Genomic DNA, 18,088 nt, shown 5'->3' on the forward strand with positions numbered 1-18,088 from the left:
CCTAACCACATGCACACAGACTCTCTCTCTCTCTCTCTCTCTCTCTCTCTCTCTCTCTCTCTCTCTCTCTCTCTGTTTCTTAATATTCTCTCTCCCTCTCCCTCTACACACACACCCACGCACACAGACGGAAACACATCGCTCCCTTAAGTGTCAGTGGGTCTGTAGCAGTCCCGGGAGTTGTCCAGAATCTATCCCTCCCCTTGCAATCATAGATGGTTCCCGCAAAATGTACCCAGTATGCGCGCTTCCCAGCTCAATCTGTTGCCTTTCTCATACCGTTTCACAGCAATGTGAACCTAGCAGAAGGCTGGTCTGCTCATTTTGATCTTGTGTGACAGGCTCGTGTGCCCGTGCTTGGAAAGTTTCTGCGTTTATTAAATTCCATGTTTCCTTGGAAACGCGACCCCGGTGAGGACACTAGCGTTCCAAAGGATGTCGGTTTCATTGCACTCTGCAGTCTGTTTGGATATGAACCTGCCAGGATATCAGCCGTCTAATAACAAGACTGACTGCTCACGTGAGAGTCGGTTTGTCTAACTTTGACGAACTGCTGTAACGGTCAAAGGCTTTTCTGTTGGATTCTGCAACCCTGGGATGTGCTAATTTTTAACCGTATTCGTACTAATATGAGCTTTGAGGCAGAGGCGGATCCGGTCTGCAGCGCTACAGAACCAGACCCGCAGGGAGGCGCTACAATTTCAAATCAAAGTAGCATACGAAAGCACAGCACAAGTGGTTTGAAAGGAGAGTACCACACCGGGGCTACCCAAGAGAACGAGAAAGATGCCAGAGAAGGGTCTGGTGTAGATCAAAACCCGGGAGAGGGGCGCAGTGGATGCGGTGACGCGAAAGACAAGTGTCGCTGTGTAGACAGTGGTGAAAAGGTGCAAGAGGAAAGTGGGGAGAGTCCCAGTAAGGCGGACACATCACACTCTGACTGCAGCAGTGAGAACAGCAGCCCAACTCCAAGCTGCAGAATTTGCTTTCAAGGCGCAGAGCAGGTATTCTTTCATTCTTTTTGATACGGGGGCGGTTGTCTGTTATACAATTTAGTTAAACACTCAGAGAGAGTCTGATAGTCGAGTATTTAGAGTGCGGAGTTTTTCAGTACCTTAGACAGCACCTATTAAAAGCTTACGGTTTAACGTTCACTTTAATTAGCTCCTAACTAACGAATACATCGGTTTCATATTGTTTGAATCATAACAGATGGATTAATTTCTACGTCATATGTTCAAACGTCACTGTATAGAACTATTTTAGGTTATTTTACACTTAATTCTAATGTTTAAAAAACACTTGTTTTAAACAAGGAAGCTGACACCATATGATTTTTTTTTTGGTCCACAAAGTAGACTGCTGAGGCCACAACATCACATCCTGTAGCACCTAATCAGACATTATCCTTACATTTTTCTTTTTCTTAAGCTATAAAAGTTATTTACCCATAACTTGATTTAAAGTGTCTTCTTCATTTATTTTCCATTACAATGAACCCAAGTTAACTGGCCAGATTCCACTGATTGTCTCGATGGATAATCAGTTGAAGCCTTTCACTTGTTGCACTATTCCAAATCATAAAAGGACTAAAAGCCTGTAATGTATTGTCCATAAACCAATCCGAAGTATTACTTTACAATGAAAGAGCATGCTCTTTGGATTTGCAGTCAATTTGTTAATGAATAAAAGTAGAAAGAGCCTGCTAAGGGGCCAAATCAACTGTGTGAGTGGATTTGTGCTCCCAGGGCTTAATAACACTTTGAGAAATTAGCTTCATACGAAGAAAAAAAACCACAACTCTATTCTGTGATGTTCACTGTCAAGTTTCATTACGTGTCCAGTAGAAATGAACTATTTCACTGTTATTTTGTTTTAACTGGACAATACAGACATTTTTCACATCTATACAAAACATTTAGTCATTCACCTTAGGTGACGCCCTAGGGATGCTTTTATGTTATTAGCAGTTTTGATGATAGTATATTTTGGAAGCTTTCCAATATTGTTTGAAACAGGAAAGTTTAATAAATGTATTGGTTGTGTTTTAAAATATACATATACATGTGTCACTAAAGGGTGTACCTGAAATTGATGCTACACTGGAACATTTATATAAAAAACATCATTTTGAATTACAGTACTTTATTGCAGGTCAGACAGGGCATAATGCCACCACATCCGTAAAGCTGGAGAGATATAACAAAATAAATCTGAGAACATGGCAAGTGATGCAACAATGCTTGTCAACAACATCGATACATGACTATAATTGGGCAGCTACAAAAAAATAATAATAATAATAACTGTGAGACTATGAACTGTGAGATTTTATCAAGATATGGTTAAAAGCGTACTTTATCATCAACAATGTTTGTTTAAATTCATTAAATGAATTAAAAGTTCAACTGTCACATCCATAACACTGGAATTGGCCTGGTGCAAATAAGGGCTTGAACCGTGGACCAACGTAATTTAACTCACTAGGATTATGTTTGCCCAGTATCATTGATCCAACATTATGAACCAAATATTGTAGATAAACTAACTGTTGGTACTTCTAAAAAGAAACTTATATCTAAAAAGATCTTGTTAGTGTTACATGTATTGATGCCAGACAACTATAAATGAAGAGCAGCTCCTGTACTCAGATAAAAGCACCTTAACACAGACTTTACTGTATCCAGAAATATAAAACCACTCAGAGTGATACAGTCTTAGGAATACAATCTGCTCCTGCCAGGTGTCTCATTTTACTGCTTAAACCTCTTTTCCACTGTGGAGCTGGCCTGGTATGGCACAGGAGAAGCCTTTTTGACTAAAACTGTGAACACCATAAGTGTACCAAAAAGCACAAAGAGCCTTTCATTTATTAATTCAATATGCTTTGTTTTGTTTTATAAAATGTGCTATTTATAAAGTATAAAGGAGCTGGCTGAGTGATTATTTGCATCATTGTTTTATGTCCTCCTGCTAATTTCTATCCTATATTTTATTTGAAGATTTTCACTCAGGTTTGCTTATTGTTTTAACTAGGCCTATGTATTACTTTACCAATTGTAATTTGTATGACATTTCTATGCCAGTATAACATGTAAAAGTAAACTGCATTTGTGGACTATAAATAAGAAAATACTTCCAGGTTTATTTTCTTTGTACTGGGTATTTCTTTAGAATTGTATAGCTATTTGGATGTTGTGTTGGCATAACTCAATGACAATACAATATCTTGGGAATCCTATGGTTATTTATGTAGCCTGATGCTTTATTTGATGTTTATTGTATTTGTAATAATAATATCTGCAAAAGATATCCTGAGTTTCTCAATAGTGTTTTTTTTTAAGATCATGCAGGAATGGGCAAGTGACTTCTGATTTAGTTAATATGAAATACAAGGACTATAAGGCCAGATTCAGATGTGTTTTGAGTTTTGTGGTTTGTTTCTGGTATGGCTTGGGGCCCTCATGATTCAGCACTGCAGTAGAAGGATGACAATAGTGAAGGGCTGGTTTCAAGGAAGGTGTAAAAAAGAAAACTGAACTGACTGCTTTGTGATGAAACTGCACTTAATCACTGCCCATGAGAGACAAGACTTGGGCAGCTGGAAGTTGACCTAAAGCCTGTTGACACATTGCACCAGCACTGATAATGAATTCAGAGGATTTATCTTAAGATTGAACTACTCTTGTCTTGCAACTGAGTTTAATTGATGTTAGAAGTACCGTACTACAAATGATAAATAAAACATCCTTGTTTGTTAATGACTTTGAAATAAGCTATTCAATGGGGAGGAGGAAGTTAAACTGCTGTCATTAGATCTCCAAGAGAAATAGTGCTTGGATGGAAAATCCATTTTCTTCAGCCTTAATGGGATACTTCATTACAAAGGGATATTTTTCTCAGCATCTACTTAATCGATAAAGTCATGGAACAATGTATAATACATCATGTGGTTCATGGACAAGAAAAGGTAATTACAGAACAAGTGGAGAATAATAACGTTTTTTAAACATTCTTATTAAAGATTACTTTAATAATAATAATATTTTCATGTTAATATATAACTACTGAAATTGAAGAAGAAATCTGTGAAAAAGACCTTGGAGTTTATGTTGACTCAGAAATGTCTTCAAGGTGGGGAAGCTATAAAAAGGCCAACAAGATGCTCAGATATATAGTGAAAAGTGTTGAATTTAAATCAAGGGAAGTAATGTTAAAACTTTACAATGCATTAGTAAGACCTCATCTAGAATATTGTGTTCAGTTCTGGTCACCTCGCTATAAAAAGGATATTGCTACTGTAGAAAGAGTGCAAAAGAGCGACCAGAATTATTCTGGGCTTAAAAGGCATGTCATATGCAGACATGCTAAAATAATTGAATCTATTCAGTCTTGAACAAAGAAGACTATGCAGCGATGTGATTCAAGCATTCAAAATTCTAAAAGGTATTGACAATGTCAACCCAAAGGACTTTTTCGACGTGAAAAAAGAAATAAGGACCAGGGGTCACAAGTGGAGATTAGATAAAGGGGCATTCAGAACAGAAAATAGGAGCCACTTTTTTACACAGAGAATTGTGAGAATCTGGAACCAACTCCCCAGTGATGTTGTTGAGTCTGACACCTTGGGATACTTCAAGAAGCTGCTTGATGAGATTCTGGGATCAATAAGCTACTAACAACCAAACAAGCAAGATGGGCCTAATGGTCTCCTCTCGTTTGTAAACTTTCTTATGTTCTTATGTTCTTATATCTGTAAAGGATCAAAGTCCTCATTTTGTTTAGGTCTATGGTTACAACCAGTCTCTCGTCGCAGTTCTATCCAGCCACTGACAAAATCAGAACAAACTATTTGAAAAGCTTGGTTCCTGACTGGGTTATATTCCAGATAATTTCCAGTATGGGGGGGGGGGGGGGGGTTAGGTTGATAATGTTTTCAAAAAGAAACAACAAGAACAAGCCGACAAATAAAAAATCAGGATAAAAAAACACGTGTTTATTTTCTGGTTTCTGCAACAGGGGCAGTGACTCAGATGCTCAAAGATTGGTCTGAAGGGTAACAAATTGTGTTCAGTAATGCCACTTCTGTTACAGAAAACGTTGAACCATGCATGTGGTAATTGGAATTGGAGGCTATTAACTACTCATTCAAGTGCATCTGATGCTTTTGTATAGTGCTTGCTTGGGGACTGACAGTTACACAAGGTTATCTAAAAATGTCACTGTAGAGCGGGTAACCTTGATTCTATTGAATCAAAGACAGCATTTTTGTCAACAGAGACCATGACATTTTTAGACTGTCAGTGTGATCTTGTGGTCTGTCTGCGGGTGACTTAGCTGCCAACATCATCCTCATTTTTTGTGCCAAAAATGTGTTGCATCATATGGATAGAGATGTATTTTGGCAAGTGCATCCTTAAAGTAGCATGTATAAATATAGGGGCAGCAGTGTGGAGTAGTGGTTAGGGCTCTGGACTCTTGACCGGAGGGTCATGGGTTCAATCCCAGGTGGGGGACACTGCTGCTGTACCCTTCAGCAAGGTACTTTACCTAGATTGCTCCAGTAAAAACCCCAACTGCATAAGGGCGTCTGCTAAGAAATTAATTATATATATATATATATATATATATATATATTCAATTCAAATAATCTATAAATTCAATGATTAAATACTGTAGAAGACACTGCCCCCTATTTATCAAGTGTCAGTATGCTTTCGAAAATGCTTTTGTTTACATTTTTTCCTATTATGGGGAGCGAATCATCATTTTTTTTTTTAAATTGCCAATCAAAAGCCTTTTCTCCACCTTCATAAATGAAGGGTGCGTAACATGTCGACTGCCTTAAAAGCACCCTAGTTTGTATGAAAACCAACACAGTTGATTAGGTTTTTCGCTAAAATGGGTTGAACAGAGCACTTCAGTCGGGACACAGGCTACTTGTTTAGAAAAAGATATCGGCAGTGTAATATTGTCAAAGTCTGCTTCCATTATTATTTTACCTTCTGTGTGTGTGTGTGTGTATATATATATATAGATGGGCTTCAGTGAGTTACAGGAAAATAATTCAAACCAGCCGAGATGGAATTATTTTCCTTTAATTTACTGACGCCAATCTATTATTATTATTATTTGCAAGTGAATTTAATGAATAATAATAACGTGCATTAAGTCAGTATTAAAGAATCATAAATATAATTTCCTTTTTTATAATTCAGGAACGGAGAATTAAACTGGGTAGATAATGAACTGCAAAAAATAACGTATTTTTTTAAGGAAAATGTGTTTCAATGTTTTTATTATTATTATTATTATTATTATTATTATTATTATTATTATTATTATTATTATTAGTCTCTGTCAGAGTGGAAGATTTGTGTTGCTCACTTGGTCTGTGCTCCCGTTGGGAGGATGATTGTTCTTCACAGAGACAGATTTGTTAAAAGTGCCTAAAAAAATAATGAATTGTAGGTGTTGTCGAGTGATTGAATTTTTTTAAGTCATTGACAGGAATGTCTTTAATTTCCCGTTTTCCTGAGCTACGAATGTACCAGCTTTACATCAAATTTAGTTTTTTTTTTTAACATAATCTCATTTTATATAGTTTAGTCAATAGTGGACAACATTTTTTCAATATACCTATGTATGTTTTATTATTTTGTACATGTGTACCAAGAAATAGGTACAGTATTTGGTATTGCTTGAAGCTGAGAACTCGGTTTACGCAAATTCTGCCTCCCTATATTCCAAAAGCACCGGGGGGGCGAAATCTTAGGTCGGAGGGAGAGAAGGCTCCATTAACAGAGTAGAGATTCCTCAATGTACAAAGTGAATATATTTCACTGAACATCGGAACACATTGTACAGTAGGGTGAACCGTGAGGGGTGAAAGAGAGACCTCCTCAAAATATCTCATTATAGCTTATGCAGTGGTGGCTGGCCAAAAAAATGGGGAGGGAGAATAAAGGCAGAGGTCTAGGGGTCCCTTAAGCCCCCAGCAGCAGTAGAATCTTATTATTATTATTTGGCTGTTAAACGCATTTTCTCCACTAGCCAACAGAGAAAACAGTAGCTCATCATGTTACACACTGCCAGCGTATGTTTAAAAATGCACTGTATACAACATTAATATAGCATTTCGATTTCAAGACCACGTTACTAACACACTTTGCATAAAAATGTTTCTGTCTGATAGAAGCCCGCTAGAGCTGGAAGCTGATTTGATGATGGTACTGAAACGTTTTCTAATAAGCAATCATTTTTTTTTAAGTGTAGTTTAGGAAGAGATAAACAATCTGAATTTGAATAAACGACAAGGGTGTTTACCTCACTGCTCTTAAAAACAAATCATCGCTATTATACACTATTACTTTATAAAGAAAATAGATTATTAAAACATGTTGTTTTTACTTTGCTCTCATCTGTAGTTTGCAGTCGTGATTGAATCCTTTTTTTTTCAGTTCAAACTACTTCCATTTCATATACTACAGGAATCAAAAGCTGAAGTGTATTGTGACATATCCTACGGCAACAGAGCGGTCTCATTGGTTGTAAAGGCTGTCACAGTGTATAGTGTATAATAACTGCAGAAATAATAATGGGCCCCATTCACAAAACTTCAAGGACTTTTTTTAAAAAGATATTCTCTTTATTTAAGCAGCACCATGAGAAATGAGAATACATTAATAAACCCTCTTTAAAACAGTTAATTGAATTCTTGGTAACGAGCTTTGAGCTTTGTCACTAACAATATATTTATAATACATTTATAAAAAGGTAGCTGTCAGTTTTACAAGACTGAGATTTCAGGGGTAAGTGCTTTCAATACAGATCTGCAATGCATGGTGAGCTCTTCCTCGCAGTGGGATTTGTATTATTCTCCGATCAAGCTGCTGTGGTCATTGCTCCAAAATTGTGAGACTTGGCAGATCCCGCACTTACTGACTAATTGAGTTTTTTTTTTTCTTTTTTGTTTGAGAAATGGGCAATATGTGCTATGCAGTCACATTGAATCAATGTATAGCTTCACAAATAAAGGCAAAAAGCAAACATGTTTGCCTAAAGAAACTGCTACCTTTTCTACAGTTGTATCCAGATTGTTTAAAGTTATTATTATTATTATTATTATTATTATTATTATTATTATTATTATTATTATTATTATTATTATTAATTTCTTAGCAGACGCCCTTATCCAGGGCGACTTACAGTCGTAAACAAAAAATACATTTCAAGAATCACAGTACAAGTATTAATACAATTAATAGCAAGATAAAATACAATGACTTCAGTTCTAGTATGTACAAGTATATTACAAAATACGAATCAATATTGGAGCAGATAACAGTGTCAGTGATAGTTACATCAGAATACGATTAAATACAAAATACTACAGATTGAATAACACTTGTGGCAGATTACAGTACAGTACTCTAAAGTACAGGATTAAATGCAGTAAAATAGGGAACAGATAAGTGCAAGTAAAGCGCATTAAGGAAGATTGATAAAGTGTCCAGAGGGAAAAGAGGAGTTCTACAGGTGATGACTGAAGAAGTGAGTTTTGAGGAGGCTGCCGGAAGGTGGTCAGGGACTGGGCAATCCTGACATCTGTAGGAAGGTCATTCCACCACTGCGGGGTGAGGGTGGAGAAGGAGCAGGCTCTGGAGGCAGGGGAGCGTAGAGGAGGTACAGCCAGTCTTCTAGTGCAGGAGGAGCAGAGAGGTCGAGTGGGGGTGTAGGGAGAGATGAGGGTCTGGAGGTAGCTGGGTGCAGTCTGGTCAAGGCATCTGTAGGCGAGTACAAGAGTACAATCAGTGGTGTTGTGTGGGAGAAGTGAGGCAGAGAGAACACCAGGCAAGCAGCGGAGTTCTGGATGAGCTGGAGCGGACGCAGGGAGGCCAGCCAGGAGGGAGTTGCAGTAGCCTAGGTGGGAGAGTACCAGGGTCTGGACAAGGAGCTGGGTGGCGTAGTTGGTGAGGAAGGGTCGGATTCTTCATATGTTGCTCAGGAAGAATCGGCAAGTGCGTGCCAGAGTGGAGATGTGCTGGGAATACGAGAGGCAGGGGTCCAGGGTGACTCCGAGGTTCTTAGCTGAGGAGGAGGGAGAGAGTGTGGTAGATTCCAGAGGAATGGAGATAGAGAGATCAGAGGAGGGGGAGGAGGAGGGAAAGAAAAGGAGTTCAGATTTAGAGAGGTTGAGTTTGAGGTGATGCGAGTGCATCCAGGAGGAGACAGCAGACAGACAGGTAGAGATACGGGAGGGGATGGTGGAGTCAGAGGGGGGGAAGGAGAGGAAAATCAGAGCATCATCAGCATAGAAATGGTATGAGAAACTATAGGATGCGATGAGGGGGCCCAGGGTGTAGAGAGAGAACAGGAGAGGACCCAAGACTGACCCCTGGGGGACTCCTGTTGAGAGAGGGCGAGGTGTGGAGGTTGCTAAAGTTAGGGTTGATTTACACTCAATAGAGACCAGATACAGTTTACAAAAATTGGAACCGTTGCAGAGTGAGAGGTTCTAGAGATACAATTTGATGTTCTTATTCTAGACGTCTGTTTTTTGTTTTCACTAATTTGTCTTTCTGTCTTCAGGGAGAATTGCTGAATCCTTGCCGCTGTGATGGGTCGGTGAGATACACTCATCAGCAATGCCTTTTAAAATGGATCAGTGAAAGGGGGTCATGGACATGTGAGCTGTGCTGTTACAGATACCAAGTAATCGCAATCAAAATGAAAAGGCCATGTCAGGTAACCAAAGTGTGGTTCTGTCACATTTAATCCACTGTAATCCTAACATTACTAAAACACATAAGCGCAATGAACAAAATGCTCTGCTGCTTGCTTACGTGATAGCAAAACAATCCTCATTGTTTATGAAAGTATTGATCTGAAAATGTTAAAGTTCTCATGTTTAAACCAAGTGCATGGTGATGGCTACTGTCCTCAGTATGACTTCAGACTTGCCATTTTAAGAATGACCACAGACCACCAAATTGATAATGGTAGGGAGCCAAAGCTATTATTATGAAATGCCTTAAGCTTTTTTTTTTTTTTAATGCAGTCTTGTGAACAGAACCTTAAAGAAACTCTAAAGCCTTAAAGAGGCTGTTTTTGTGCTTTGTAATGTACTGGACAACAAAGATTTAGTGTGGTTGAAGCAAACTTCTGAACTGTTGGGTGTACTTCAGGACCAGGGTTGAAAACCACATAGTTTGGGCTTCAGTGGATTTTATCAAAAAGCTGACCTTTGTGACAGCGTAGTCTATGTACATTCCACACATGTATTTTCACCTGGAGCAATCCAAATATCATTGGTGCTTCTTAAAGTATTCACAGAAGTAGAATATACATAATTAATTTCAGAAAGTTGAGAGATTAAATATTTGTACTAATATAACATGATTATATTGGCTGCATGTTTGTTTAAAAAAACATATCACATTCATTTGTATAAGTATCCAAATATTTTAACTTTGGATTATTGCATATAACAACCCTCACCGTTTGTCTCAGCCAGCCAGGTTCTGAATACAGTGGTCATTATTCCACATTACAAGCCTAGAATTTTGGAACTGTCCTTTTAAATTTTAAAAGCCACTCGCTCCATACTGCAATCCCCAGCATCGCTATATTATTAAAAACACAGTACAAAATTTGAAATGACAACTGTTAATTTCAACACATCAGGAAAATTGACCTTTTAAGTAATGCTGGCTTGCTGAAATTGAACTGAACTGATTTGGTTGGAACAACTAAATAAAAAAAAACTGAAAATCAACATGTAAACAGATCCATCAACTTCACTGCAGATAATACTGTTTTTATTACATTCATTTTAAACTTTAGAAACGAAAAACATCAGTGGTGTTCAATACTGATCACCTGACGGTTGTTTCAATGGCCAGATGTTTGAAAAACCTAGTGGTTTACCAGCATGCCCAATTGTTGTATTGCTAGAAAAAAATGTATAAGTAAAATTCCCCATGTTTCTCTCCTCCCCACCCACACAAGACACCAGCAGAGATGTAACATTTTCTGGCAGGCCACATCGGATGCCTATTGACTGCTTCCTGTTTCTTCAGTGGCAGGCTATCACAATAACCCTGGTTGAGAAGGTTCAGATCATTGCTGTCTTCCTGGGTTCCCTGTTCCTGGTAGCAAGCGTGACTTGGCTCCTGTGGTCTGCTTTCAGTCCGAATGCAGTGTGGCAAAGGAGGGACGTCCTGTTTCAGATCTGCTATGGAATGTATGGGTTTATGGATTTAGTGTGTATAGGTAAGAATATAGGTTGATGATAAGTTTTGCTATGGCCATTTTTGCTGTAATCAGAGGTTTCCTCTAGAAATGTCTGCAGCCATACCACTCTGTAGGTAGATCTTATCTGTTTTCAGAAAGACTGGCCTTGATCAGCAGTTGGCACCTGGCAGTGCACTGTTGAAAGCTTTTAGAAGAGACATTAACGTGTTATAAAACTCCTTGCAGTATTAACAAGAACTATTTTCCATATCGCAGCATTTTTTAAAAAACATATTCCCATAATCTCTCCTAACATCACAGTATCCAGTTTATGCTCCCTCCTGCAATAGTGCTGGTGCGGTAATTGAAATGAGCGGTGTATTGTGGGAACAGAAAACCTGCACTGCAGCAGGAGGGAGCGTGATCTGGATACACTGCGGCCTTAGAAGACATTCTGTTTTTCACTAGGAAAACGCTCCCGAGTAAATCCTGAGAAATGTATCGCTCAGTTGATTTATTAACCAGCATATGTAATTAAAAAATATAAAAAGAGTCATTAATATATTTAAAAGTGTAATGCTGTGATACTTACAACAATGGACAGAGCAAAGGTAGTGTAATGCGGTTGGCAGTTTACAAGAACCGCTTTATGTTACCTTTGATATGTGGACAATAAAAATCCAATGAAAATGAGATGTTGCATTTTAGACAGTCACTTGTCTGAAAATATTCTCATGTACTGGTATTAAATGTGAATAGGGAACACGATTTGAAACCATACTTTGCCATTTATTGAATGGCTGGTTGTGCTAATATGCAGTTTATTCTGTGGGAAACTATACATAACAAAAAGAAGGGTCCTAAAGCCATTAATTAAACTGATACAGTGCCTTGCGAAAGTATTCGGCCCCCTTGAACTTTGCGACCTTTTGCCACATTTCAGGCTTCAAACATAAAGATATGAAACTGTAATTTTTTGTGAAGAATCAACAACAAGTGGGACACAATCATGAAGTGGAACGAAATTTATTGGATATTTCAAACTTTTTTAACAAATAAAAAACTGAAAAATTGGGCGTGCAAAATTATTCAGCCCCTTTACTTTCAGTGCAGCAAACTCTCTCCAGAAGTTCAGTGAGGATCTCTGAATGATCCAATGTTGACCTAAATGACTAATGATGATAAATAGAATCCACCTGTGTGTAATCAAGTCTCCGTATAAATGCACCTGCACTGTGATAGTCTCAGAGGTCCGTTTAAAGCGCAGAGAGCATCATGAAGAACAAGGAACACACCAGGCAGGTCCGAGATACTGTTGTGGAGAAGTTTAAAGCCGGATTTGGATACAAAAAGATTTCCCAAGCTTTAAACATCCCAAGGAGCACTGTGCAAGCGATAATATTGAAATGGAAGGAGTATCAGACCACTGCAAATCTACCAAGACCTGGCCGTCCCTCTAAACCTTCAGCTCATACAAGGAGAAGACTGATCAGAGATGCAGCCAAGAGGCCCATGATCACTCTGGATGAACTGCAGAGATCTACAGCTGAGGTGGGGGACTCTGTCCATAGGACAACAATCAGTCGTATACTGCACAAATCTGGCCTTTATGGAAGAGTGGCAAGAAGAAAGCCATTTCTTAAAGATATCCATAAAAAGTGTTGTTTACAGTTTGCCACAAGCCACCTGGGAGACACACCAAACATGTGGAAGAAGGTGCTCTGGTCAGATGAAACCAAAATTGAACTTTTTGGCAACAATGCAAAACGTTATGTTTGGCGTAAAAGCAACACAGCTCATCACCCTGAACACACCATCCCCACTGTCAAACATGGTGGTGGCAGCATCATGGTTTGGGCCTGCTTTTCTTCAGCAGGGACAGGGAAGATGGTTAAAATTGATGGGAAGATGGATGGAGCCAAATACAGGACCATTCTGGAAGAAAACCTGATGGAGTCTGCAAAAGACCTGAGACTGGGACGGAGATTTGTCTTCCAACAAGACAATGATCCAAAACATAAAGCAAAATCTACAATGGAATGGTTCACAAATAAACATATCCAGGTGTTAGAATGGCCAAGTCAAAGTCCAGACCTGAATCCAATCGAGAATCTGTGGAAAGAACTGAAAACTGCTGTTCACAAATGCTCTCCATCCAACCTCACTGAGCTCGAGCTGTTTTGCAAGGAGGAATGGGCAAAAATTTCAGTCTCTCGATGTGCAAAACTGATAGAGACATACCCCAAGCGACTTACAGCTGTAATCGCAGCAAAAGGTGGCGCTACAAAGTATTAACTTAAGGGGGCTGAATAATTTTGCACGCCCAATTTTTCAGTTTTTTATTTGTTAAAAAAGTTTGAAATATCCAATAAATTTCGTTCCACTTCATGATTGTGTCCCACTTGTTGTTGATTCTTCACAAAAAATTACAGTTTCATATCTTTATGTTTGAAGCCTGAAATGTGGCAAAAGGTCGCAAAGTTCAAGGGGGCCGAATACTTTCGCAAGGCACTGTAATAACAGAAAGTGCCACATCCTGCAAATAAAATTAACATTCTCATGACATTGCAACTGGTTTGGTATCGACTCCACATACAGAAGACTACACTTTGGGACACATTAAAAAATGGAGCGACATGTCATTGAGTTGCCCCATTTTTCCCTCTGTTCATGTCCTCCTTAACCAACATCTAATTTGTCTCTGAGCCACTGAACTTAGTGCTGATTATGTGCAAACACACATGGAGTGACCAAATTTTCACAAAACCTTTTTTTTTATTATTATTCTGCATCATTTTCCACAGGTGAAACTGTATATTAACAAATCATCTATTCAATAAATAGCACAGCTCCTTTTTGATGAAAATCTTGATCAATTGCAAAAGTAATGCAATATCCACCTAAGCTGTCTCATGAGAAGGTAGAGTGAGGTCATCCAACGTGTGTAATATGAAAATCTTAAATACAAACTACGTCTGTAATATGATCTAACTAACAATACAAACATGTAATACCATCACTTTGTACCAATGTTTGCAATCATGGGGCCACAAAGTGCAAAGTAAACCAGCACAGGTATCCTTGCTAACACCAGATAGAACCTCTCCTTGTTATTAGTCAGTGTTTTGTATTGGGTTCTGATCTGTAGGTTGTCAAGGTGTTTTTACGGGTCCAGGGATTGTCAATAAAAGACCATGAATTACATTTCAACAACAAGGTTAAAGAGTTTAGAATTGATCCAGCTGAAGAAGGACGTGCGTTTGATTTAAATTGTGTGCATCTAAAACTTTTTTTTTTAACCTATTGATTTCTTTCAGGTTTAATTATTCATGAAGGAACTGCAGTTTACAATGTATTCAAGCGATGGAGAGCTGTTAATCTGCACTGGGACGTGCAGAACTATGATAAGACTACAGACGTGGAGGAAAATAGCAGTCACGGAGAATCCTCTGCCAGCAGGACTCTGTGGTTACCCCTCACTAGCTTCAGGCCCAGAAGTTCCATCCCCCCGACTCAAATAAGGTCTCATCGACATCACTGTGGATACTCCATACTGCACCTGTGCTCCAGGTCGACAAGCCAGGAAGTCAACAGTGAAGATAACAGTTCAGGGGAGGTGGTGATAAGAGTAACTTCAGTATGAAGATGTTGCCATTACTACATTTAAAAGTGAATGCCTTTATCAATGCTTACAGTGAATGTGTTTTGACATTATTAAACAAGTGGATCCATTTGGGATGGGGAGGGATACAAGCTAATACATTTTATATGAAGAGATTTCTTTTATATTGTCATTGAATTCCAAATACATTTTATAAAAATTACTACAGTGAATGTACATTTTTGTATGATTGGGGCGTAGTGTTAAGTGTATTCTTTATAGGATTTAGTATACACACCAAATATCACAAACTTATCCTACATACAGGTTTGTAACTGACCCATACAGTATATGTATGTATGTGTGTGTGTGTGTGTGTGTGTGTGTGTATATATATATATATATATATATATATATAATACTAACAAATCAGATTCTGACAACCAAAGATTAACCAAGAACATACAAATATGGAGTAAAGATAGTACACTGCCCATAGTTCCATTTCATACACTACTGAAAGTTATGTTTTACAAAAATAAAAAAAATATGTTTCATTTTAAAGCTATTCCTGAGTGCAATCTTCATGTGTGTGATGTATAGTAAGTTAATACACCATGTGCACAATGTCTTATTGTATAAGAGACGTCATTGTGCACAGTGAGCAGCCGGAAGCACTCAGCTTCACTTTTATGTCCTCTCGCCCCCAAAATAACACAAGGTGACATGTCATATACAATAAGAGACACCCTATATATACTGAGCAATAATATTCCTCAAATTGAAAATAGAATCCAGTGTTTAATTAGGATATAATTTATTCAGCCATGTATTTATTTTGTTTATACACTAAATATATCACCATGGTTCAGTGTAGTTAGGAGTCTAAATTAAATACAGGGTTAAAAGGATTGAGTTTAATAATACTGTATTTTGATTTTGTGCCCATCAGTATAGGCAATACCTGAATCTTTTAAAGAAGAGAAATATATAAATATAGCACAACAGCAGACTTTGCTCCCCATGGCTAGTTCTCTTCCCAAGTAGAATTACTAAATAGACTACCCAGAAGCAGGTCAGCACTGCTGTGTTACAGCATGACACTGAAAAACAGTTTAAATCATCAATTGAGAATCTGGTGCTTACAAGACACAGCTGGAAAAAAATAAAACGAAGATGAGTCCAACTTCTGCCGCAACCCTTCAAAATAAATCTTCAGATAAAAATATGAACTAAGGGGTTGATTAAGTTCGGGTCTTTTTCCCTTTTCTCAGAAATAAAACCACAATTTCTAGGAATAAAAAAGCTACATGTTCAGTAGCACTTGAGACAATTTTTAAATTGGGAAATGTCCTCATTCTAGTCCATGTTAACCAGAAGAATATGTTTCAGTAAATAACCCCTTTATTCCATTAAAGCAAATCATTACCATGTTACAATCAGCAGGTAGCCTTTCTTCTAGAAAGAAGGGATTATTAGTATACAGTATATTTCCAGTCTGATGATACTGAGGTTTATAGTCTTTATAGCAAAACTTTATAGCAAAACCAAACTGTCACAACTGCAAGCCAACTCAAAGTACAAAATTTCAACAGTAAAAACGCAGTTGTAGGCTTAAGGCAAAACAATAACTACATTTATGTTGTATATTAAAATAAAATAAATCCAAGGCTGCATATGTGTGGAATGGTATCTGTATGCACAAAGTCCATTCTAAATGTATTTAGGATTATTTGTTCAAGGCCTGTTTATCAGCCACAGCCACAGCCACAGACACTGCCTGTTGTGTAAATGTGCCTTTTCATTTTTCAGCCATTCTGAGTTAGCTATTTGTCCTCATCCAAGATGGAAGGATAGTGGAATAGAAACAGATTGTTCAAGTGCAATGGTCATCCAGTCCCAACAAGATCAACCCCTAGATGCCATATTGTAATTATGTAAATTTGCTTTCCTGATGATAAAAAAACCCAAAAAACTAGCGTTTCCAGTTATAGGCTTCATAGTCGGTACACAGCTGTATTCTGTGATTCTATTGGTGAAGTTTGAGCATGGATATCATGTCAGTTATTTTATAAAGCTTCTGTAGCCACAGTGTCAAAGTCTTACATCTCAGAAACCATTTGAGGTAATGACTTAATATTTGCAAGGTTATAGAAACCATCCATGCCTAATGTGATTCGGTTAACCTGACCTAATATGGCTGACTTTTTAAGATAAAGCGACTGTACACTTATCTTAATGTTTTGTACACATCTGTATTCTTTAATTTTCCTAATACAATTACTGATGGAGTCCACTAAACATTAACCACTTCAGTGCCACAGAACACATGAAAAATCCATTACCTTTTGACATATTCATTTTACTTCATGTTTATAAACCATTCAATCTGAAATTACATGCCCCTAGAGTATGCCCCCAAGATGCTTTGTTTTTGTTCACTGAAACTCCCATTTCTAGTCATGTCTGTGAATGCTCTTTCTAACAGGTCTCACTTACGACTAGTATCTGTTGACAGAATGCCTGTCAAAATATGGACACCATTAATCAGTTGACTTTGTGACAGTTTCACAATATCAGCATCTTTTTCTAGTTGACACAGTGCCACAGAGTACATTACATTGGCAAACTATCTGAGCGATCTGGATTAAAACTATGTAATATATCAAAATATAAATTGAACAGATACACAGCACCTGAGACCTTGTAAACTAGCACTTATTAGAATAGAGGCTGTTTCTGTGTCTTCATTTCCTGTGATGAAGCTGAGAGATAAATATGTGTATTAAACAGGCACAGGCAGAGCAAGTGGCAGCTAGTTTTCAATTAGCTTCCAAGAGCTGCAGCAGTTCACAGCCTGAGCCTCATATATTCAAGATAGATTGAGATTATGAATTTCTGTTTTTATTTTAAGGACGGGGGAGGAGCAGTCAACCGTTAAGCTTTTTCACAAACATGCTTAAAAGCAAATAATGTAAGCAGATGCGTTGCCAACGGGGGATGATTTCCATTCATTTCCAAGTCTGAATTAAACATAATTTAGAAAACATACTGTAACTCTACACCCTGACTGCTGAAGTTTAATAAGCCTAACACGTTGATTGGGTATTAAAAAAATAATCATTTTTATATTTTAGTCAAATATAATTCTGCTTTGCAAAGGATCATACCAGTAAGATTCCATCAGTTCTGAAGATATACTGACCTCTAATCACAAAGCTGTAATTCATGAGTTTAAAATAATGTGTTTTT

The 18,088-nt window shown here is 37.8% G+C and overlaps 1 protein-coding gene across 1 annotated transcript; it reads left to right on the top strand.

Moving 5' to 3' along the window:
• Nucleotides 1-145: 145 nt before the first annotated feature.
• On the top strand, nt 146-15,236 carry LOC117399284 (E3 ubiquitin-protein ligase MARCHF11-like). The gene is made up of 4 exons (XM_033998374.3): nt 146-1,004; nt 9,592-9,747; nt 11,082-11,274; nt 14,553-15,236. Exons 1-4 carry the CDS (start codon nt 630-632, stop codon nt 14,876-14,878), a joined length of 1,050 nt encoding a protein of 349 aa, XP_033854265.1. The 5' UTR covers nt 146-629; the 3' UTR covers nt 14,879-15,236.
• The last annotated feature ends 2,852 nt before the right edge of the window (nt 15,237-18,088 follow it).

Source organism: Acipenser ruthenus, chromosome 4 (assembly GCF_902713425.1).
Source record: "Acipenser ruthenus chromosome 4, fAciRut3.2 maternal haplotype, whole genome shotgun sequence".
Classification (NCBI taxonomy): domain Eukaryota; kingdom Metazoa; phylum Chordata; class Actinopteri; order Acipenseriformes; family Acipenseridae; genus Acipenser; species Acipenser ruthenus.

Excerpts from the sequence above, each read along its gene's own strand:
- LOC117399284 (XM_033998374.3), top strand. The coding sequence starts at position 630 with ATGAGCTTTGAGGCAGAGGCGGATCCGGTCTGCAGCGCTACAGAACCA. Across the intron at positions 9,748-11,081 it reads AAATGAAAAGGCCATGTCAG|TGGCAGGCTATCACAATAAC; the intron begins GTAACCAAAGTG and ends CTGTTTCTTCAG. Across the intron at positions 11,275-14,552 it reads TATGGATTTAGTGTGTATAG|GTTTAATTATTCATGAAGGA; the intron begins GTAAGAATATAG and ends GATTTCTTTCAG.